Below are 23,799 nucleotides of genomic sequence, written 5' to 3' on the forward strand. Positions count from 1 at the left end.
CAGGGAAAGAGGGCTTCCCTGAATGAAGGTGGGACAACTGCTACAGAAAGAGATATTTAATACTTTTTTTTTTTAAAAAAAATTAGGAGTACAGTTCACTTTAGCACAGGCTAGAGCAGGACAGTATTGCCCATCTAGGGGACATGGGGTGTGGCCCCACGTGCCAGGGACAAGCCACAGGGTGTGGGGCAGCTGTAGAGAAGAACAGAACTGAGCCCAGGCTGGAGGCCTCCCTTACTGGAGCCTGGTAGGTTGTGGTGCAGAGCTGGGGCTATGGCCAGCCTAGCCTGCTGGCTGGAAAAGGGACCTGCCGGCCGCCTGTGGTCAGCTGCAGTCACATGAACAGGGAGCAGCGGAGCTGGCTGGGGAGGGAAGGTGCCAGTCCCCTGGGAATGTCCACTCTTGAGGGCCTTCGTGCTTGGTCTTCAGCAGGGTGAGCTGGGTCGTGGTCCCGTGGGAAGTGTGCACGTCTGTGCCTGTGCACTGCATGAGCTGCAGCAGGTGCCGGGCGTCTGCTGGGCGGGAGCTGGCAGCCTCTGCCTGCAGGCTGGGCATTCCAAGGACCTGCCTGCCTCTAGGGAGCCTGGAGAGGGGGCATGGGCCCATCGCCAGCAACGGGCTGGGAAGGGTTCACACAGCTGGGAGCTGCCACCAGGAAGGCCATAGAACCTCAGGGTGGGCCTTTCCGAGTCTTAGGATGGGGCCCCAGGGCTGAGGGAGAGGGAGGAAGCCCCGGGAGGAGCATTAGTGTTTCTAGAGCACCGTGGCATTAGACTGCTGCAGTGACTGGAGCAGCGTTAAGGCGCTGGTCACTGGGGCAGAGGCACCAGCACCTGCACATAGCTGAGTGGGAAGAAGCCGGACTGGCCGTGCAGCATCCCCTCGTACCAGTTCTCGTCGATCTGGTTGGTGAGCGTGATGAGGTCGCCCTCACGGAAGCCCAGCTCGCCGTCGTTCTCGGGCTCAAAGTCATACAGCGCCTTGCAGCTGGGCTGGTCCAGGGGGGCTGGGAACAGGGCAGAGGGGTCAGTGCACTGCAGCCAGGCCGGTGGCCAGGGCGGGTGGGGTTGGTCCTGCCCTGACACTTGAGGCAGAAGGGTGGGAGTGGGGCATGTAGTAGTCCCTGTCACCCAAGGACGGCAGTGACAGCTCCACCCCAGACACTCACGCATACTCTTGCTGGGCGTCCTGACGGGCTTGTCCGCCGATCTAAACGATGAGGAAGCTGGTAATGGAGAGGAGGCAGGTGTGAGTGGGCTGAACAGGCCTCACTCCACCCCTGGCGCCTTCCGTGCTGCTTTGCTACCTGTGATCTTAGGTGCTGGGGCACAGGGGAATCCCCCATTGGGTTGCTCCAGCTCTCCAAGCTCGAAGGGCTCCCGGGGCCGGGGCTTGAACTCCCGCCTGGGGCGTGAGGAGGCTTCCCGCACCCTGTAGGAACATAAAACCCTGAGTGCCCACATCCCCCCCCTTCCACTCTGCTGCCCTGTACCTGAGCTGGCCCTAACCAAAGTCCCCCACCTCAAGTACCCAAACCAAACCCTGCCAATCACCTCTGCCCTCAGCACCACCCGCCCCCTATGCAGTGACGCTCCTGGCCAAGTGCAGTCTGACACACAAAGACAAAGGGTGCGGACCTGAGCTGCTGGCCCAGCTAGCTCCCTTGTCTTCGCATTGCTGGCTCAGGCACCACTGCCATGTCCCACAGGGCCCTGCCCGCCACCTCCAGGGCACGGCCAGGCAGGCTGGTTGCGCTGCCCACGTCTGCCAGCAGAGGGCGTGCAGCAGGCTCACTCACCTGCGCTTCAGCTTGTCGGCCAGCTCCTCCAGGATCTGCACGGCCTGCCGGTGGTAGTCCAGCTGGGCGTCCACCAGGGCTGAGAGCTGGCTCACCTGCTCTATCTACACAGGGGAAAGCCAGATGACACGGCCACACCCTCGTCCTGGAGGTTCGACACCCCCTTCTCAGGGGGCACCCCCTCTTCCCAATGGGAAGGTGTGGTGGGTCCCAGGCAGCCCCTCGTGGAGTGCACGCACGTCAGTCTCCAGGAGGTTGTGCATGCTGGTCTCCGCCACCTCCTTGGACTCCTCGAACTTCTCCAGGGCCTGGCGCAGCTCCTCGTCCGGGATCTTGCCCTGGCGCTTCTTCTTGTAGTCAAAGTCAAGGCGGCGGCCCTCTAGTTTCTTGAGGTGGTGCTGTGGGTGCAGACACGTGCTGAGCAGCGCAGCTGCAGAGGGGCGCCCTCCCCGCTACCCAGGGACAGGACAGCGCAGTACCTGGATCTCCTTCAGATCCTTGTCACACAGGTTCTGCAGTGGGTCAATGAAGTTCTGCTTGACCTCGATGTCCAGCGAGTCCTTCACCTCAGCCAGGCGCTTCATGGACTCGCCTGCGTCTAGCAGGGCATCACCTGCAGGGAGGGGTGATGGGCTGTCCCGGGCAGGGCTTCCCACTCCTGACTGACTCCCACACTAAGTCAAGCAAGCCAGAGTATGGCCAGCAAAAGACCCTCCTGCCCAGGCTCCCTTGGACATGGCTGCCCTGCTCACCCAACCCGTCCGCCGCCCCTCACCGAAGTTGGACTCTCCGCCTAGCTCCTTGCCGTGGCGGACCATGCACTCTCCCAGCAGACCCTCCGACTGTGGGTAGCCAGGGTTCTTCACTTGGCCCCGGATCTTGGACACGGTGTTCAGCATGGTCAGCTTGGCCCGCGAGGCTGTGAGGACAGATGGCTTAGGTGGGCTCCCGGGCTCCTCCCCACACACCCCAGAGCAGGGCCCACACATCCCCAACTGCCCAGTGGGCCGCCCGGGAGCCCACAGGCTGTCCCTGGGTGCACTCTCAGGGACCTGGCAGTCCACAGAAGAGGGGACCAACTCCCATATATCCCTTCCCTCCAGGCCTTGGGAAGAAGTCTTATCATCTGCAGAGGCCAAAATGATCACAGCACTGTGGTCTGGGTTCCCAGAAATGGTATCCATCTTCTCCATCTTCAGTGACTGCCCTGTCTCACCCTTGCCTGGGAAGACCTGGCCCTACTGCACACTGGTCCAGCAAGTCAGCAGAAGGGATCCTTGGTGTGGAGGCCACCAAAGAGTGGGATGGCCATTATCACTTCAGGGGAAGTCTGAGGAATCAGATACCATATTCCCCTTCCCATTGATCTAACCAGAGGCCCAGGCCCTACCTGGGTTAGGCTGTAGATATTCTATGGTTCTGACCAGCACCTCTGCCACAGCCTTGCTGGTGACATCCACCTTCTGTGGAGAGAGCCACCATGTTAGAGCTATTAGATACTGAGATGGAGCTGAACACGGACTCTTCTGTCCTCCCGCAGGAGTGGGGCCCACCAGCCACACCCCAGTCCAGTGTGGAATCCTACCTTTTCCATCTCTTTAAAGTCATCATCCAGTTTGGTCCCTTCGGCTCCACCAACCTTCTCGCTGACCAGCTGTTGGGTACAAGGAGGAGGAAGGCATGTAAGGGCACAGGAGACACTCCTGCTGGCTTGTGGGGGACAACTGCTGTGCCTGTCTGGGAAAGGCAGGCAGATGGGGTATCTGGGGGAGACCTGGAGAAGCCAACAGTGCTGGGGTGTGGTGTGAGCACTGCCTCTGAGGGCCCAGGCTCATCTCCCTGTGGACACTGTTCCACCTGACCCTGTCACTCTGGCAAAGGCAGAGCACAGTCCCCACAGCAGCTCAGACCTTGTGGATGCTGCAAGCTCCAGGAGGCTCCTGTGTGCCTGAGCCTGGTGCCTGCCACTGTGACACTGACACCCGATAACCCAGAACTTGACTCACTTTGCAATCAGGAGCCTGGAGCAGAGTAGACACAGCTGGGCCCTAACCCTGCTGGCCCTGGCTGGAGAGCCCTGAACGGTTGTCACCCGTCTAGGGCACGAGGCCGGAGTATGCCCAGCACAATCATCCTCATTCATCACACCCAAGCCCCTAGGACACACAGGCAGGGCAGCCACTGTCTGGGGCACCCTGAGATGAGGTATGACAGGCCCACTACTAGCTATGGAGACAGAGGGCTCAGTAAGTATTCTGTGGGGTAGTTGTAGGAGGCCCTCGCTCAGAGGCTAAAAGCATGGAAACCCCACATGCAGAATGGAAGGCTGATCTCCCAAGAGAAGATACCAGTGTGGCTTTCAGGGGCCATGGCTTTGGTGTTCCTGACTCTGTGACTGCAGAGCAGAGAAGTGACCTCCCAACCCCGTGCTTGCGAGTAGCCACCCACAGTGCTCTCAAGAAGGCTGCTGTCTGCTTGCCCTGTCCACTAGACAGGGCTGCCCATGAGGTCCCCAGAGCCTATCTTAGATCCATATCCATGGAGAGGCCCAGGACAGGCCCCACCAGGTGCATGGGTATTCCCAGGGAGCCCCACCAGCTTTCACAACAAGTTTCAATTCTCCAGTTTAAGCAGAGGCAGGATGTCACTGACCACAAGGCATGGCTTATGGTAAATGTAGAAAGTGAGAGCAGGCCGCAGCTTCTGGGGGATAGTACCTGTTGCCCAGGGACACGGGGTCTCAGGGAAGGCAGCAAGGCAGGAAGAGGGGCCCCAGAACACACCTAGTTGCTCTCTTAATGGTGCCATCTCCTGTGTCCTGTGATTTGGGAACCCAGCCTCCCCAATGCCCAAGAGTACGACTGGAACCACACATCACTGGTCACCAGCAAGCTGAGCCTTTTGCAAAATCATATTCCTCCACAGCTAGTGGGCAGGTAATGTAGGCACAGAGGAAACTGGGAAACTCAAGCCACCTACACTCCAGAGCCAAAAGGCAGAGTGCAGCCTGTTTACAAGTCTGTGGGGAGCCATCACAGCCTCCCACAGCACAGCAGGGTCGCGCGGTAGCATACAAACACCTAGGTTCTTGGCAGAACGCTGCCCGTCCTGTAGCGGTCACCATGCCTGCCACGAGCTGCCTTGCTGTATCCCCTTGGGGTGCAGACCGAGCAGTGCTCAGCGAAGTCCAGGGACCACGGCAGGGCTGACGCGTGTGTGCACATCACTGCCCTAGCAGGATTGTGCTGGGGAATCCTAGGGGACACGCCCAAAACAACATGTACCAAGACTGCTCCCACTTCTCTGGCCAGCCTGTTTCCACAGATTTGTTCCCTCTTAGAGCATAGGAAGCTAGTGGCCTGGCCACTCATGTTGGGTCTGCCTAATGCGGTCTCTGTTGACAATGCTACCATAAACTTGGGGTAGGTGGGGGTGGGAGGACACATTGGGGAGACTGGATCCCAACAGGATCACAGAGACTAGGGTGCTACTGGATAGAGAGAGTCCTTACCTTATATTGCCAAACTAAGCAGAGACAGCGTCTTTCAGAGCATGATACAGACCATGACTACATGAGACAGAGGAGCATGAGGCAGGTGACAGGATGTGTGACAGAGAAGCTAGCAGAGTGGGGTTTCTGGTAGGTCCATGGGGCTGCTGCTGGGCAGCCACCCTTAAACAATCACATCCCTTTACTGTGACTTGTTGGCATGGGGGAGGGGGGTTCAATCTGAGCAGCCAAGATCACATCAGGAAAGGGGAGGAGGCGTGCCCAGTGCTCCCTGCTGCATCTAGTCAGTCATCCAGAGGGTCAAAGCGGGGCCCTACTGTGTGTGCCTGAGCATGACAAATGTCTATGGGTGGCCATGCTGTCCAGTGGCCGCAAGCACCTATGCCTCATGCACTGCAGCTTCCAGCTCCTGCTGCTGCTCCTCAGCAGAGCCTCCGACCGGGCTTAGCCTAGTGTGGGGGCAGGCTGACACAGGCGGGGGTCGGCAAAGGCCCGCCTGCTCCAATTTACCAGTGTTAAGCGCCAAGACAGACCCGTTATCCACAGCAGCCCGGGACCACCCACAGGGAGCCCATGTCAGCCTGGAGAACACAGGACAGGACATGGAGGCTGGCCAGAAAGGATGAGGCTAGTGAGGTGTGCGGGAGCCGGGTCAGGTCCCCGTGATCACAGTTCACAGATGGAGAGCGAGAGCACACAGCCCAGTCTTGTGTCCTCACTGCAGGCAGGCTCTGGCCATGTTACCATTTGAGGCCCTCAAGGTTGGCATGGCCTGAGCCTGGGGAGTTCCGGCCACCCTTTCTTCTTGTCACCCCAGTCCTTCCTGCTCTGCAGGGCTGCTGAGCCCCACATTCCCAAGCCTCGTTTGTTCTGTTCCTGATCCCTGGTGGGAGCCATCGTGGGCAGAGCAGGCAAAATGAGCAGCACTCTGGAGTCTCCAGAAAAGAAAAGGGTCCTGACTCGATTGTCCTAAGTCAGGAGCCTCAGTTCCCCAGTGTCACAGGAAGATTCAGAGCCCTGGGTAAGGTTCCTCTGCAAGCAGCTCTGAGTCTCCTGCCTACATGCTAATATAGGAGGGAACATACAAGAAGTTGGCCAGCCACTGCCCCATGGCGAGTCCTGGTCCCTGGAGCTAGTGGCATGTCTTGGGGCCAGACAAAGGCCTCCATTGCTCCAAACAGCAGTGCCAGGATGTGGGGTGAACAGCTTGTCAACAGGAGCCACCGAAGTGCGCAGGAAGGTACCATGTGCCCTTATCACACATCCCAGGCCCTCGTAAATAACTGGAATTTGCTAGTTGTGCAAGCCACAGCCTCCTTTTGTGACAGTCATGAAGGAACTTCCTCTGGCCTACCAGGAAGTTCAATAGGACCCAGTGTGCCACTAGGGCGTGGTACTTCCCCAGAGGAGCCTTGGTGAGAGGCAGTGGTGACAGTGATCACTCAGATTTCCCCGCGGAAACCACTAAGGAGGTGCCCCCTGACCAGATTGGGCCCCCAGAGGCACATGAAGGAGACAGCCCTGTGTGGTGGGCTGAGGCTCATGTGAGAGCTAAGCTTTGGGAGCCATAGGCTCCCAGCTGAAGGTGTCATTAAGTCATGGGCTGTATCAGAAATGTTCCAGGCCTCCCTCTCATGCTGTCCCTGGACTCTGGGACAAGGCAGCTATAAGAGGCTGGCAGCTGGTGCCAGGTCAGCAGAGCCTAGCTAAGGTCTTCTTCCCTGACCCCATCACAACTCAGACACCTCGCCTTGCTAAGACAGTCTGGGGTCTCAGTTCTGGCTGGCACAGCAGAAATCCGCACACAGCCTGGTCACTGGCCATCACTTCCTGTTTGTCTCCCAAGACTTTCCACAGTGCATCCTAACTCTGCTTCCTATGTCTATGCTGACAGGAAAGCACCCAGCATGTGGGCCAGGCTCCTGGCCAGTTTAGCTTCTCATCTGTCGGGTGAGGCAGGAAGGCTGTGAAAACTTAAAGAAAAGGAAGGAAAAGAAAGAAGAAAGAAAATCCAAGCCCCGAATAAGGCCCCAGTCCCAAGGCCCACAGGGCCTTTGAAAGACATCCCCAGGGATGCTACTCGCCCAAGGGGCTGGCTATACAGCCTGCGCCACACAGGCCCAGCAACGAAGAAGGGTTTTATAGATACAAGGCTGACTAAGAAGGCCTGCCTACCACCCAAGAAGCAGTGCCCAGTGACCACTACATGGCCATGAGAGCATGGGCTAGTAGTACCCAGTGGATGATAAAAGTTGAGTTCCCTCATGTAAGCACATCAGGGAGAGAGACCTAAGGCCCCTGAGACCCCAGCCCTCCCATCCCCCAGGCTGGGCTGTCCTGCCTGTTGGAATCCACCCTGCGCCCTCACGACTCTCTGCTGCCGTGGAAGCAGCGAGAGTCGGGGCTGCCATCCAGTTCCCAGCACTCTACCTCAGCCTGACCACAGCCACCTCCCCCACCATGGCAGAAGGTTCTGGAAAGTCTGAGCAATCTAGTCAGAATCTTGCTCTGCACCCTAGGGACCTGGCTCTGGTGGTTGGGTGGGGCTGTGCCACAGGATACAAAAGTGGGATGACCCAAACCCTGCTAGGCCACCAGGATGACAGCTCAGCCTCCCAAAGCTGTAATTTGCACCTGTCACACAAGACCTGGGTGACAACTGACACATGACAGGCCAGGGAGACCAGGTTCTACAGTCAGTGCTGCTTAGCATGCCCGCTGTGCCCACGATGGCTCCTACCAGAAGGCAGGGATCAGGAACAAGCTAGGCTTGGGCATGTGGGGCTCTGCAGCCCTGCTAAAGCACGAAGGACTGGGGTGACAATGGTGACATTCCCATTTTAGGCGTCTGCTGACCCCTCTGTGCATGTTATGTTAGATGACACTGTCCCCTACAGAAGAGATCATGAACACTGGGTATTTGTTGAGATAGTATTTATTAAGACAATAGACAAATAAATGAATGGCCTCACCCTCAGTGTGTCAGTGCCAAGTCACCTAGGTCTGGTGACAGGGAGAACCCCGGGGGAAGGGAAGGGCAGCACACACATCCTGAGGTCCTGCATCACAGCCCTGAAGTTCCATCCTCAGCACTGAGAACAGAGAACCCCAAACCAACCCCTCGTCCTTAGTTTCCTCAGCTGTAATATACGTGAGCAGCACCTCAGCAGCCAGTCGTCTGGCCACTCAGGTCCACAGGGACCACTCCTGAGGCTGGGAGGCTGCAGGGAGACCTCTCTAAGGAGTGTGGTGGGCGTGGTGGCACACCAATATTCTAGCATTCAAGAGGGAAGCAGGAGGAACAGCAGGAGTTCAAGACCATTTTTCCCTCCCTCCGCAGTAAGTTTGAGGCCAGCCTGATTTGGAAGCACAAAGCAGGACCTAGCACACGGAGGTGCAACACTTGCCTCGCCAGCCAAGGCTTCGTGTGCTCGCCAACAGCACCCCAGCACTTAGCACAGGTTCAGGGCATCTGAGCCACAGACACTGCCTCCAAAATGAATGAATGATTGATTAAAAAGAGAAAAGGAGGGGAAAGCCTCTCTCTCCTACAACATGCCAAGCCTCAGATGCTAGTGACACCCACCCACACTCCCCAGGGTAGGGAGTGGACTGTATGTGTCCTATCACTGTGGCAGTGACAGCTGTGCTACCATGGTAGGAGGGGTGAAGGAGGCTGGGAAACCCCACAGTGGCCACCTCATCCCTTCAAAGCCCTCTGCCTGTTTTCTCCTTTCCTTGTGAGACCCCACCTTCCCCAGCTCTGTCTAAGCAGCCTTGTTCTCACCTCAGAAGTGAGGCTGGGTCACGGCCACTCCAAGGACTCTGAGTAGATGGATAGAGTGCCAACTCCCAGTGTGCACAGGACCTTTCATCTTGAGTTTATGGAGTAAAATGCACACAACCCAAGCCTCCTGGTCCCCTCCCCTGTGCGAGCAAGCATTATCACCAAGGATGTAATACTGACCAGCCTCAGCCCAAAGTGACAGCAGTGCCAAACTGTCCTGCCCTCAGTCCCAGCTGCACAACATCATTATGTTTGGGTGACATCGATGTTCACTGCCCTCTTCTTCCCACATCTGAATTCCAGTGGCCGTGTGCTCTGTGAGTCACTCATACCTTCCTACAGAGGCTGCCCATTACTGGCCTTGTCAGTCAAACAGCACTGTACATATCTGGGATTCCTGGGTGCTTGTCACGACACTGGCTAGTTAGATCCACCCTGTCTAGGTCTTGCTGGCCATACAATATTATTTTTGTCTGTAAGATTCAAGAGGGAAAAGAGGTGATCGGCCTAAGCACGCACACCACCAGCAGGTCCATAGGAGGTGCTGGGCTAGACCGGGAGGGAGGAGTGGACACCCGTCTGGAAATAGTTGGACCCCAGTGGCCTGTGCGATGAGCGAGAGGAACCCAGTCCTATTAAAACTGCCAACATGTTCCTCAGGAGAGCACCTGAAACCAAGCTCAGAGGTGCCTTCCCCCTGCAATCCATGCTCTTGGACACTGTGAGTGCCAGAGTCACTGCAAGAAGGAGTTACTGCGGGCTCGGGGTGCAGGACACCCACAGGATTGACCTGGTGAACTGGGCTTCATGCACAGCCCTGACCGTATCGCCAGCTTCCTGAATAAACACTCAGCAGCCTGTGACCAGTGAGTGACCTATCATCAGTGCCCATGGGTCAAGTGTGCAGAGCTGAAGGGTGGGTCTGCAGAGCATCAGAGGAGCAAAGAATCTGAAGGTACCGCTGCCTTCAGTCAGCAACAAGGCGGGGGCTCACAATACTGGCTCCCATTCAATAAAGGCCCAGCAATGAGTGTGCCCTTGTTAGGAACACTGGGGTCCCTAAAGCAAAACCAGTCTATGACACAGACTGAAACCTCCCAAATGAGCCAAAACAAACCTCTCTCGGCAAAATTGCCTCTCCTAGGCATGTGGTTACAGTTACTGAGAGCAGAGTAAAGATGACGTTCAGAGGCCAGGTCCCACTCAAAACAATTCCAAGCCACCAGTGCAGAGCACTTAATTTGGACAGACATTGGACAGTCACAGCCAACAGCAGCACACCAGCATCCCAAGATCAGCTTTTCTGGCCTGTGAGGCTTATATTTCCTCATCCTGGGACCCAAGAGCACATGAGCACCACACTCAAGAGATCAGCCTGAAAAATACGTGCACTGACCGAAGCCCGGGACTGTGGAGGCTGCGAGGCTGTGGTGTCACTGGTGGGAGGCTTGGGGAGCTGGGACGAGAAGCAGCGCGGTAGTTTTTTTTTTTTTTTTTTTGGATTTGTTTTTTTCTAGACAGGGTTTCTCTGTATAACCCTGGCTGTCCTGGAACTCAGAAATCCGCCTGCCTCTGCCTTCCAGAGTGCTGGGATTACAGGCGTGCCCACCACTGCCCGGCCTGTGTGGTAGCTTTTGATCCCACTAGGAACACAGACCCAGGTGCCAGCTCTGTGAGAATGCTGATCCTGGGAATACAGGGGAACCTCAGAAGGCAGAGCAAGGAAATGCAGAGACTTGCTGGCTGATGACCACGCCAAGCACAGGAGCCAGATGGGTCTCTGTCTTCAAATTCATGGTGATCCTCCTGCCTCTGTCTCCTGAGTACTAGGACCCATGCTCAGGCCAACAGCCCTGGGTCTCAGAGCACAGGGCCGACCATAGGCCTGGGAGCCTCCCAAGCTTTTGCACCTGTGGTTCTGGGCCTGGACAGGGTCACACCGATGGAATAACCTGGTTATTTTCCAGACTAGGATCACAGATACTGATATGGTCACAGCAAGCAGGCAGGGCTCTCAGAAAAAGCCAGGGCACCTGCCCAAGGGATCGGCCACACGATGAACATGAGGACAATGTACTGCCCCACAGCAAATACAGAGAGACTTAGAGGTATCTTCCCCCTCTGCTAGGACAAATGACAGATGAGATGGTGACAGCATCTGAGCTCACAGACAGCTCATTCACAAAGCAGATTTCCAACCACCACATATGGACATCTGGGTCATCATCTGCCACCACCTGCTGACAGTGCCCCATGCCATCTCGGGGTCCCTAACTAACAGACTCATCCTAGATCTCGTCAGAAACAGCTTGTGCCTTACACTGAGGAAGGGAGGTGGCACCTGTATCCCACAGTCCTGGAGTGCACAGGCCAAGTGCAGCTTACCGCTCTGCCTGGCTCTGAAGAACAGAGGCAGCACTAGCTGTTAGTGTGCAGAGCCTGTTGTCCTGGAGAGGGTGGAATGGAGGCCCTCTGCAAGGGCCTCAGAGAGCATCTTTACTCACTGCTGGCTGAGTCCTAACAGAAACAGCATCACATACTGTCCTGCTGACAGCCAGCAGGGCTGGACTGCAGTTGGTTCCTGCTGGCCACAGTGATGTCTGGACACTCCTTAAGGCAGATGCCAGCAGAAGCCACTGACTGCCACCCCTCCTTCCAGGTGCCTGCAACCTCACTGTCTCCAAATCCTCAGGTATTCAATTATCTTCAGACTCAATCTCAAACCTGCACGACCCTGCCACATAGTGGTGGTGGCACGCCTTTAATCCCAGCACTTGGGAGGCAGAGGCAGGCGGATTTCTGAGTTCGAGGCCAGCCTAGTCTACAGGATAGCCAAGGCTACACAGAGAAAGCCTGTCTCAAAAAAACAAAACAAACAAACCCTGCACAACCCCAATTTCCCTGAGACCATGAGGGAAGTCATGATGTTAGACACTAGGGAATTAAGATAAAACTGCCAAAGGTCAGATGACGCCTAGAGGTGATGTGGGGGTGTGAACACTATTCCCATGATGATCCTTTGACAGCTACTACAGAAGTCCAAGAGAAACTTGTAGGTGGGCTTGACTGAGTTTTGCACAATTCTCAATCCTGTGACACTGGGGCACCCACTGTGGACCAGAGAATTTACTCTTCGCTCTCTCCCTATGGTAGCTGAAACTCCACTTACCTAATCATGGCAAGCAAAAACAACATAACTCCCCTCCTGCATTTTGTTCCACGGTTCTGGTGCTGGAGCCAAAGCCCCTGCCATACTGAGATCTAAGTAGGGGAGTACGGGTTACTCCTATGCCACACCCCAGCACCTCACTGGGGACTTTGGGGTGGGGATTCTGCCACTATGTCACATCCTGGAAGAATCCATTAAAGGTAGATTTAAAATGGAGTTTTAGGCTACACATGGTGGCAGACAGCTGAAATCTTAGGACTTGGGAAGCTGGAACAGGATAGTGAATTCAAGTTAGGGTGGATTAGAATACGACTATCTGAAAACAAAGTACCTATAGCACTTCCCACGAAGAGTAGTCAGGCTGTGGAGTGAACAGTCACAGCACAGGCAGCAGGTGGGCCTGTGAACCAAGCCCCTTAATGAGTAAAGGAGCCAATCACTGGGCGAGTAGGTGGGACTTCCAGGTTGGATAGAGGAAGAGAGGAAGCAGCAGAGCTTTAGGTCCTTTTGGAATCAAATCAAGCGGGGAATTTTGCCTGTAGTTCGGAACTAGGATAGGGAAAATTAGTCACTGACTTCAAGTATAGAGGGCAGTGAACAGGTGTTAATAAGATCAATGTCTGTGGCTCTAGGCAGAGAGCTGAACCATAAGATGGTATAAGATTGCTTTACTTGCCTTGCAGGATACTCATGTTCTGTCTAATGTGGGCTCCATGGGAATACTGGGTTTTATATCCTCTTGGCAACATAGGAAAGGGCTAAGAATAAGCACACAAAGCATTTTAGTTTACTTCATTTGTTTTGGATTGTTTTAATTTGAACTAGGACAGGGAATATTAGTCACTGACTCGAGTAGAGAGTGCAGTGATAATCACTGCTTGCTTTGAATAGGTATTAATTAGCTATGTCTGTGGCTCTAGGTGGAGAGTTCAACAGACAGATTATACAGGTATTAATAAAATATGTCTGTGGCTCTGGGCAGAGAACCAAACAGAAAGATGGTAAAGATTGTTTAAGCAGCCACAGGAAGCTCATATTCTGCTAATGTGGGCTGCATGGGAATCTTGAGTGTCCTTTGCTGCTTGGCAAGACAAGAAAAGCCTAGTATAGGCAACATATAGTATTAGTTTACTTCATTTGTTTGGGATTGTCTTAACTCCTAAAATGGATGCGATATTGAATTTTGTGGTTATATTCCTTTGGGAGAGGGGTCAAAGTAAAGGTTTTTCTGGTTACTGGCTCAAGGATACGCTGATTTGGAAGAAAGGTTTTGTTTTTGTGTTTTTTAGAAAAGGTGATTAGTATCTATAACCTTCCAGAGTAATATGGATTAGATTTGATAGAGGAAGACCCCCTGAAGAAATAGATTTGAAAGAATCAAACAAAAAAGTTATCTTGATACTAAAATTTTGTTTTGAGATTTGTGTATTACAGAATATACATCCTTGGTAAGTCTCATCATCAGACATGCTGAACTGAACTGCTTGACCTCCTGATGTCTTGGACTTTCAGCCAGATCCAGTCAAGACACAGTCATCAGAGACTAAATCAACTGCTGGTGTGGCCTTCTTAAAGCTAACCAACCTCTACCCCCTCTACTCCCTACCTCTAACCCCAGCTTCAATATATCTCAATGTCCATATTCAGCTTGAGGAAGTTATGAAGAATCATCGCCCCAGTTCCCTGGGCTTTGGGGCTGGAGGTGGTTATTATAGGTTGTCTTTTTAGGGAATGTAGTGGTCATATTTGGAACAGGGAGGAAATAGCTAGAACTGATTGTATAGCCATATCTCATTTGGTAGAAATCTTTATAATTGTTACTAAGTTGAAGTTATAAGTTCTTATTTTGGTACAGAATTTATTTTGATGCAAAAAAATCAAAGTTTTCATTAGTATAAATGTCTTCTATTGATACTAAAAATTTAAAAGTACAGGGCTTAGATCCAGTTCTTCTACTGCTGTTATTATAAACTGATCTGAGATGATTAAGTCTGTGGGTTCAGGGCCAAATAGCAAATTCATGGCTCTGAGTTAGTGTGTTTTCAGATATTTTAATTATAAATAGCTGAGAGTAGTTAACAGACAACAGTCCAGATTGTTTTACATAGTTGGTTTTCAAAAACGTCAGAAATCCACAGAATGTGACACTTAATGTTACTTATCCACTTGTTGTTGAGACTAGTCTGCTCCTGACAGCTTTCCCTGACTTGGATTCAAACAAGAAATTGAGCATCTATGAGTTATTCCAGTTGTGGCGAGACAGACACTAGGGAAGAATTACCTCTTTTCATCTATAGACATAATACTGAGAAAGGACAAAATACAAAGAAAGGACATAATTACAGGTTTAGGACAGCTTGGTTCTGCCAAGACAGAGTAGGCTAGACCTTAATATCCTGTTTCTTTAGGTCTGTCGGATAATCCTGGGCCAGAAGACTGAAAACATACTCCATCTTCCTGATTTACTGGGGCTATACAGGTAGGCAGCTGTCTCTACAATTTGTCTCAGTTCTGGAAGCTGTGTTAGGCTTCCTATATATTTTCAGTTAATGTTGGTCATTCTCAGATTTCTGACAGGGTTGAAAAACTACTTATAGTCTCATAGCCAACCCAGGCTATTTACTTTAGAGAACAGATTTAGGAGGATGGTTTTCAGATGACATACAATCCAAAGCCATGAGTCATGTGTAGAATGATAAGTCTTTTAATTTAGGATAGATAACAATATTCTATCTTAATGACAAAACTGATGGACTGGGTGCTAGGTTTATCTATATCTTATAAGTTATGAAATGGTAATAGTTGTGCTCTATATTAGAGAAAGGTTTTGTTTTTAATTGGAACAGAAAGGGGGAAGTGTTGTGGATGGGCCGGTTGCTGTTCTTGTGAAGCAATGAATAAAGGAGCCAATCACTGGGTGAGTAGGCAGGACTTCTGGGTTGGATGGAGGAAGAGAGGAAGCAGGAAAGAGTTAGGTCTTTTGGAACAGGAATAGCAGAGGGGTAAGATGTAGCTGCTAGAGTTTCCTGGTATCATGGTGGATCCGCAAGGATTCACCACCAGAGGAATCCGATTTAATAAGGCTTACAAGATTAGGTTTTAGTTGTTGCTCCCAGAGACTGAGTTACCGTTGTTTCTGAACTAAGCTTGTGTTGCATTTTCCTTCACATGGCGGGTTGTCTGGGTTCAAGAGAGAACGTTATGGCAGCAAAGCGTGGGTTTGCCAGATGTGTACCACAAAGGGTGTGGAGGATTTGAAGCACAGGCTGGCGTGAGCTGGGTAGAGAGATTTTGGAGCTCTGAGTCAGAGATAAAATAGGTCGGCCATTGCCTGGCAGTGCATGACCGGCCAGGCTGCTGGGGCAACGACACAAGCACTGTAACCACAAAAAAAAGTTGTTTTTTTTTTTTTTTTTTTTTTTTTTTTAGTATTTCCCACAACAGTCCATATGAGTGCTGGTGGGCAGCCGGGGAAAGGCAACTGGGGTCACACTCAGTGCAGGGATAGGGGATGAGGGTGTGGGAGAGGTGGGTGCTCAGGAGTAGCTCACAGACAGAATGGGAGGTCAGGAGGGACCTAGAGGACAAGGCGGCTGCAGCTGCTCTGCAGGGAGTGGCAGGCAGGGTAACCACATGCAAGTGCATGAGAGGCCACCTGGATGAAGGGAAGTAGGTCTCTGGGATAGAGGTAGTCTAAGTCATGGAGGCCTGAGCAGGGGTGTGTGGAGACTGATACTCCCAGCAGGGTGGCCTAGCTCCCCCAGGGAGAAAGGCAGCCTGGCTGTTCCCAGTATGCTCTGCCAGTTGCTGCTGTGATACCCTGTAGCTTGCTATAGCCCAGTCTAGCAGGCCTCTCTCCTGAGTCCTGGAGATAGAACCTAAGGCCAGAGGGCTACAGCTAGACTAATTTTTCTGTAAGACCAGTCAGACCTGCTCCTGACCAAATTTCAAAGGACCCATGTTCCCCCAAGTACTACGTGATCCCAAGAAATCAGGGCAGGGACACTGTGGGAGGTCACAGAGCAGAAGCCCCATTCTTAGCTTTGAGTAGAAGGCCACCTTGGTGGTGCCTGTCAGCTGGTGCCAAAAGCGTGTCTTGGCATAGCCTGCCTCTAGGAGCACGGTGAGCCATCCCAGAGCACACGGGATGCAACGAGCATGAGGCTGAAGTTCCTGCGTGCTCATGGGCAGAGGGCTGCCCTCCAGCAAGCACTGAGATGCCAGAGAGACAGGGTAGATGGGAGGAGGGTAGAGGACCAGGCGAGATGCAGCGTCACCACAGAGAGGTAGAGCAGAGCACAGCACAGCCTGGGCTGGGTGTGGGCAGAGCCATGAAGACTGGCCTGACGGTATGTAGAATACCCACCAGTGTGACCCCAAAGCTGTGCACAGAGATTTGAGAGGTTCCTGATGTTGGGAGACAACTTAGCCTGGAACCCCAGAAGCCTTGGGAACGATCTGCTTTCTCACTGACATGTCTTTCATGAGCTGCATGGGCACATTTTCTGCATAGGCCAGGACCCAGTTCAGCACGGAAACAGTTCCTACTCATGACCCAGGACAACACAACAGGGCACCAGTTTCATCCTGGGCACTTGTGTCATCCTGAAATGCTGAGTAAGCATGCCGGTCCTCAAAGGTTAGCCACTCTCCCTACACGCGGCAGTTAGGGGAAGAAACAGCAGGGAAGGAACCCTGGCTATGGGAGTACTCCAGAGAGGTCTGCTGGCAGGTGCTGAGTCAGGGCCTGGGAGGAAGCCACAGCTGTGGTCCAGAGTGCTTGGGAAGTGTCTCATGACCCCCTTGGTCCAAATCAGCAGGTTTTCTAGGCGCTGGGCGGAAAAGGAAGATGAGGCATCCTGCAAGCTGAATGCAAGGCCTGCAGAGGGCAGGAGGAGGGGCAGAGGCCCTACCTAGGCAGCAGCAGCAGGGCTCAACAGGCAGCTGCAGTTCTCCCTCTGGTTTTCCAGAGAGAGCTCAAAAACGGACCAGCCATCCAAACATCCATACACCTGTGATCCCAGCATTTGAAAAGCTGAGGCAGGAGGATGGCCCTGGTTTGAGCTTATTGTTAGTCTAGGTGATAGAATGAGACCCCTATCTCATACACAAAATCCTTAGAAAAGTAAAACTAAGGAAACAGGGAACGAGATGGCTCAGTTGGGATGGTCCCCGCGGCGCTGATCCTTGGCTCCCACGTGAAAGGCTGGATGTAAGGAGACAAGCAATCCCCGTGCTGCTGGACACGGGCTGCCAGGCTAGTCTAACCGGTGAGTCCCAGGGGTTGGATGGTACCTGAGGTTGGCCCCCACAATAAACAAATAGAACAGGCTGGAGCTGCAGCTGGGGCTGGGGATGCCAAGCAGAGTCACACCTAGGCCTGGTCCCATGCCCCACCCCACACAATACGCTCCTGCGGCCTCTCAAATCCCATCAGGGAAGTAGGTTGTGGGGTGGCAGAGATGGTGTAGCTGTGCCCTGGGTCCCTGGGTCAGAGGCTGTGTGTGGCGGAAGGGAATGAACACTCACGCAGACACACACAGACATGCCTCTCTGGAAGAGCCCACGCTGAAGCACAGGGACGTTGGACGGTACTACCAAGGGAAGTGGGCCAACAGGACTATGGTGGTGGGGTTTACAAACAATATGTGACAATCCTCACAGGCTGCGGCTGTAAAGCCAGAGGCTGGAGCTGCCTGGACTGTCTAGGTGTGGGGGAGGTGGAAGGAGGTGTCTAGCACCTACATAAATGATTAGATGGGCGCTGGGAGCCCAGAGCTCTGACTCAGGTGGACTTTCAGCTTACAGATTAAACGTGGCCTCATGTGGAGGAAATCAAGGCAGAGGCTGGGGTGTAGCTCAGTACTCAGCTGTACCCATCTCAGAGGAGAAGCACCAAACACACCCCCAAACCCACAGAGTCCCCAGGCTGCAGCCCCTCCTAGCCTTCAGGCCTGACGGGATGTTAGCCCTTCTGCAGCAGGCTGGCTGGGACAGAGGCAACTCCAGCACAGTTGAAAGCCTTAGGCACTGCCATGGGGGCAGGGCACTCACCAAGCACTTGCCTGGTACTTGGTAGGCACTGGGCAGTCTCTATAAACACACACACACACACACACACACACACACACACACACACACACACACACAGTCAATAGAAAATGCAGTTAGTAATTCTTTTTCCTAGCTCTGACCAAACACTCTTTCTTTTCAAATTTTCCCTTTCTGTCAGGCAAAAAGGGAGTTAGTTAAAGGGGGGTGGGGTGGGGTAGGGGTTGCATGCCAGGCAGCCATGGGCACCGTTCTTTCTTACTCTCCACCTCCAGGCCACCACAGAATGGTCAGAACAGCAGCCAGCTCAGGCTAGCAGTCCAGACACCCAAACAAAGCTCCGAGCCTCAGGCCATTCCCATCTGCACCCAGACTTCTCAGAACCAGGGCGAGGAGGTAGAGGGTCAACACTAGAAGCCCTGCTGCCAGAGCCGCCGCCCTTCCACTTCCCCACCTGTACCCAAGCTCATTTTATACATGACTTTGCAAGGCTCTGCTGGGTAATGCGCTGGGAACCTGTGAGGATACTATCACTGGGTCTGGGTGGGTGGGGTGAGGGGTGGGTGGGGGTTGCACAAGTTGTAGAGCTCACTTGTCGGAGCCCAGATACCTGTCCAGCTCCATCCTTGCCTTGGCACCTCTGAACCTCTTTTGCTTTTTCTGAGTCAGGGTCTCATGTAGCCCACGTGGGTCTCAGACACACCGCGTAACTGAAGTCCTGATCTTCCTGTCTCCACCTCCAGATGACAGGTGTGTGGCGCTGAGAATGGAGCCCAGGGTTTCCTTACTGGCTAGATGAGTGTTCTACCTACTGAGCCCCAACCTCTCTCCTGCCTGATTATTATTATTATTTTTTAAAGACAGGCTTTCACTATGTAGCCCAGGCTGGCCTAGAACCCACAACCCTTCTGACTTTCTAGTACACAGGGATTACAGGCATGCCCTGACACACTGGCTTGTGGTTTCTTTTTCTTATGAGAAAAGATAATCTGGGGACTCAGGAATCGACCTGAGAGGTGTTTCTTGGAGAAAAGAAATACAGGGAAGGGACCCAGGTGAAAGCAGAATGTTGAGAACCCGGGCCATGTTGAAGAGGATGGGCCGTGGGCCATCTGTGTGCAGCTCCCGAGAGCTGGCTCAAAGTTCTTTGGGACAGGGCCTTGGGATGTCTAAACAGTAAATGGATCCTCAACTGAGCTGAGCTTTCCAGGTTTGTAGGTGGGTTGGATGCGTGGCCCTCCAAGTGGGAAAGAGTCTAGCGGCTGCCCTATGAGTCCCTCTGGCCTCCAGGAACTCCGCCTGAGGGCTCTGGGGCCACAGGCATTCAAACAGAAGGGTAACCAGAGCCCAGGCTGGCATCGCATCCTGAGGGGTCAGGTGTATAAGGTTTCTTGCCTACTGCGTAAGTCCACCCAAGCCCACTCCATCTGGGAGTGTGTGCTGCACAGGCAACACTCCCGCGCTTCCTTCTTCAGTCATCTCTATGGCCAGCCACACGAGCCTCCCCACAGCCCACAGAGAGAGCACACATGTCTTGATCCTTAGGCAACTGCTGAGCCACTCTTCTCAGCTCTTAGGTGACAGCACCAGCTGACCGCTCCCTCTGGCTGGGCCTCTCCAGACTGGGGGAGAACCTTTCTCTCAGGCATGGCCAAGCCATTCCTTACACTGCTGCTCATCTCTCTGTGGAATCTCCTCAGCCAGCTCCACACCCAGGATTCTCAGACTGCACTGCACAGCCACAGGATTACCACTTCTGGGGCTTCTTGGAACAGAAAGCAGGCAAACTACAGAAACTACACGTTCCCAGACCTCCCTGCAAGGATCCAAGACTCGCATGACAATGAATGGCAGTGGGGTTTCATGACATACCCTCGGAACTAACACTGTATACCAGGCTGGCCCTCGACTTGTAACAAAGCCAGGCTTCCTACGTGGTAGGCAAGTTCTCTACCAGCTGAGATCACACCCAGATCATCTGCTGTTGTTTTGAGATATGCGAAGTTCTTACTTCAAAGCCCAGACTTGTCCTGAACTCACATCTAAAATCCTGCTGTAGCCTATCAGAGAGTGGGTGACAGACTTACCTACTCTGTCCTCTGCATGTTGAGAGCTACTCAGGAGTTCTAGAAGGGGAGTGCAGCCACCAGACTCTCGGAGGGGTCTGGCCTCTGAGCTGTGATGTACAGAGAGAAGAGTCCTCTCCAGCCACACCAGTATCAACCTGGTGACCTCCGGAGTATCATACACAGCAGACAGGCGGTCTACACAGGCTTCATTTTGAAACAGTTCTCACTAAGAGGCTGGAACTCACTTGGCTTTTGATCCTCCTGCCTCAGCCGCCAGAGGGTCTGGGGTCACAGCCTGCCAGGCTCTCCGGTAATGTCCCATGTAAAGTACATGCCAAGCGGGGGCCATGGCTCAGGGTAGAGCTTGTGCCAGCGTGGGCGAGGTCCCGGGTTCCAACCCCAGCACACATCCCTCAAACGAGAGAGAAACGGAGTGAGAGAAGGAGAGCGAGCGAGCACAATCTATCAAGCTTTTCCTTTCTGAAGGGGAAAAGTCAGAAGAAAAGAAACCTAAAACAGACAACAGAAAACTCAGTCGTGAACTTCACAATCCACGTCTGGGGAATTTATCTTACGAAACTGATCTGGTCAGTGAGGCTTGGTGGCAAATGTCTGTAACTGAGCACCGGGAGGCAGAGAAGGGAGGACAATGAGTATGAGGCCACTCTAGCCTGACAGAGACACATGAGTGAGTTTTCCCAAGCAGAGACCTGGGACATATAACCTAGTCCCAGCACCGAGAAGGCTGAGGGAGCGGGCCCACTTGAGCCCAGGAGTTCGAGACAAAAATAAAACCTTCAACACACAAAGGCATCCTCTCACCCCAGCACCTGAGAGGCAGAGGCAGGAGGATATAAAATTCTGGGTCAGCCTGGACTACGCGGCAAAACTTTGTCTCAAAAAACCCAAAAAGCTCTCTAGAGGGCCATTACATTACAAGATGTCTGAAGACATCTGCGGTCAAGATGAATGTGGCTCCTGGCTGGGGTAGGGTTTTTGATGTTTATTTAACCGAGGCCAGGGTGCCCACCCTAGAAAACTCCGGCATGCTAACACAGCCAGAATGGATAATTTCAGTCCAGAGTCATGCTCGGATGGAGTACTGACCCCAAACCACCGAGTATCCAGGAATCTACGGTAAGGTATGGCTGTACAAAAGGATCTTTCAAAGAAACTTACATATGTTTTAGAAATGGGGACACAAAACCCGACACATTTTGTAACTTCGGAAGCCTGGAAAATTACTTTTCACTGTCGCTTTTCAACTTGGCACAGTGTCACCAAGAGATTTTTCTTTTTTCTTTCATTTTTGAGGCAGGGTCTTCTTATGTTACGTAATCCTGGCCAGCCTCAAACTCAAGAGATCTGCTTACCTGACTCTACCTCGAGTGCTGGGATTAATGATGTGTACCACCTAGTGAGTACGAATGTTTCTGTTTAGGTTTTTTTTTTTCCAACCCGTCTTAGAGACGGGGAGAGAGAGAGAGAGAGAGAGAGTGAGAGAGAGAGAGAGAGAGAGAGAGAGAGAGAGAGAGAGAGAAACACTGATTATTGTTTTTGTTTAGTTTTTTTCCAACCCGTCTTAGAGACGGGGGGGGGGGGGGGGAGAGAGAGAGAGAGAGAGAGAGAGAGAGAGAGAGAGAGAGAGAGAGAGAGAAAGAGAAAGAGTGGGACACTGATTATTTTTCCAAGCCCTGTGTGGACTTGGTAAAAGTGTCCACTAAGATTTTTTGGATAGCAACCTAGACAAAAATTTTCTGTGGCCTGAGGCTATGTGGTGAGAGTCTAGGAGGCATAGCCTGGAGACTTAGGGGTCTCGCCTTCCATCCTGTGGTCCCAGGAATCGAACTCAGGGTGTAAAGCCTGGCGGCAAACCCCTCACGGTGGAGCCCTCTCGCCAGCCCTCCAGAGCTTTTTGAGAGCCGCCTAGACGCGCACACCCGGTGTCCCCCTTCAAAGCACGGGGACCCGGTCTCCCTTCCCCGCTAGACCAGGGGAAGCCAGCTCGGCTCGTCCGCGGTCCCCAAAAGCAGGCCCGAGCCCCGATCGGCCGGCCTCGCCTCACCTGGCTCGCCTTGTAGAACTGCTTCTTCAGCCCCGCCACCGACATGCCGCCCGCCGCCGTCAGGCTCCCGCTCCAACTCGGGTTTCCGCCGGCGCCACCGAACCGACTTCTTTCCTCCGCGCGCAGGTCGGCGCCGCCACCGCCAAATCAGCTTGCCAGCTCTGCGCACCCGCCCCGAAGCCACCTCGCCCCGCTCGCGCGCACGCGCGGCCGGGATATTACTTGGCAACCGCACACTTCCTGTGACGCCCCCATATCGCCTCACCCCACCCTACAACGGCATCCGCGCGCGCTCCGCCGCTCTGCGCGTGCGCGCCCTCTGCTGGCCAGAGAGAGCATCGTCGCGGGAGGAACGGCGGAAGCCCGCCCACACCAACGAGATGAGGTGGCGCCTAGAGAGGCCAGAAATGCGTGTGCGCGCTGCAGCTCTCTCTAGAGTCCAGGAGTACATATAAAGTCAAAGTCAGTTTTAATTAATTAGTTGTTTTATTTGTGCGTGGGACAGCGGAGCAGAATTTGCCAGCGCGAGTGTAACAAAGGCAAAGCAAGGTAAAATGAAATATCTTAGGGGCTAGAGATCGAATGGTTCTCCAGGTAAGAGCGCTTGCTGCCCTGGCCGAGATGGGAGTTCCTCGCACACACATCAGGTTGCACCCACGTGCTTGCTCATAAGCTGTGTGTAGCGTCAGCTCCAGGTCAGCCCTCTCCTGACCTCCTTTAACTGCCATCAAGTACACAGGGTCACATATATGCCTATAACTTCAAAATGAATGTGAGGTAGGCCAGTGGTGGCGCATGCGCATGCGCTATGCCTTTAATCCCAGCAGAGGCAGAGGCAGGTGACTCTGACTTCGAGGCTAGCCTGGTCTACAGAATGAATTCCAGGACAGCCAAAGCTACACAGAGAAGCCCTGTCTCGAAAAAATAAAACAAACAAAATGCATTTGAAATATTTTTTTAAATATAAAAATAACATAAGAACTCAATCTAGGGTGTCTCCAGTTCAGAAAGTGTTTTGATCTCTCTTTCCGTTGGTGTGATTAAATGCTCTAAAACAAAACAAAAAATGCTTGAAACAACGAGGAGTTTGTACTGTGGTTCTCCAAAGTTGGAAAGTTACAGGGGCAGGAGGCTGAGGCAGTTCAGTCAGGAAACAGGGGTGTCTGCTTGATGCCCCTTCTTCCACTTACAGGGAATTCCAGTCAGGGGATGGGGTGTCTACAGTGGGCGGGTCTACCCCAAGGCACACCCAGAGGCTCCAGCCCCGCTGACTCTAGATTCCATCAAGTTGACAGGCGACACGTCACAGAGGAGAGGGAACAATTAAAGCTACATCTTACATTTCTCCA

General features: G+C 53.2%; 1 protein-coding gene across 1 annotated transcript; it reads right to left on the reverse strand.

Annotated features, from left to right (window-relative positions):
- Positions 1 to 41: 41 nt before the first annotated feature.
- Sh3gl1 (SH3 domain containing GRB2 like 1, endophilin A2) lies at positions 42 to 22,647 on the reverse strand. The gene is made up of 10 exons (XM_052191927.1): positions 22,451 to 22,647; positions 3,384 to 3,452; positions 3,189 to 3,261; positions 2,574 to 2,717; positions 2,278 to 2,411; positions 2,038 to 2,196; positions 1,799 to 1,902; positions 1,307 to 1,431; positions 1,169 to 1,225; positions 42 to 1,006 (listed from the first exon to the last, which is right to left on the reverse strand). Exons 1-10 carry the CDS (start codon positions 22,493 to 22,495, stop codon positions 810 to 812), a joined length of 1,107 nt encoding a protein of 368 aa, XP_052047887.1. The 5' UTR covers positions 22,496 to 22,647; the 3' UTR covers positions 42 to 809.
- Between the last annotated feature and the right edge of the window lie 1,152 nt (positions 22,648 to 23,799).

The sequence above is a fragment of the Apodemus sylvaticus genome, chromosome 9, assembly GCF_947179515.1.
Source record: "Apodemus sylvaticus chromosome 9, mApoSyl1.1, whole genome shotgun sequence".
Classification (NCBI taxonomy): Eukaryota; Metazoa; Chordata; class Mammalia; order Rodentia; family Muridae; genus Apodemus; species Apodemus sylvaticus.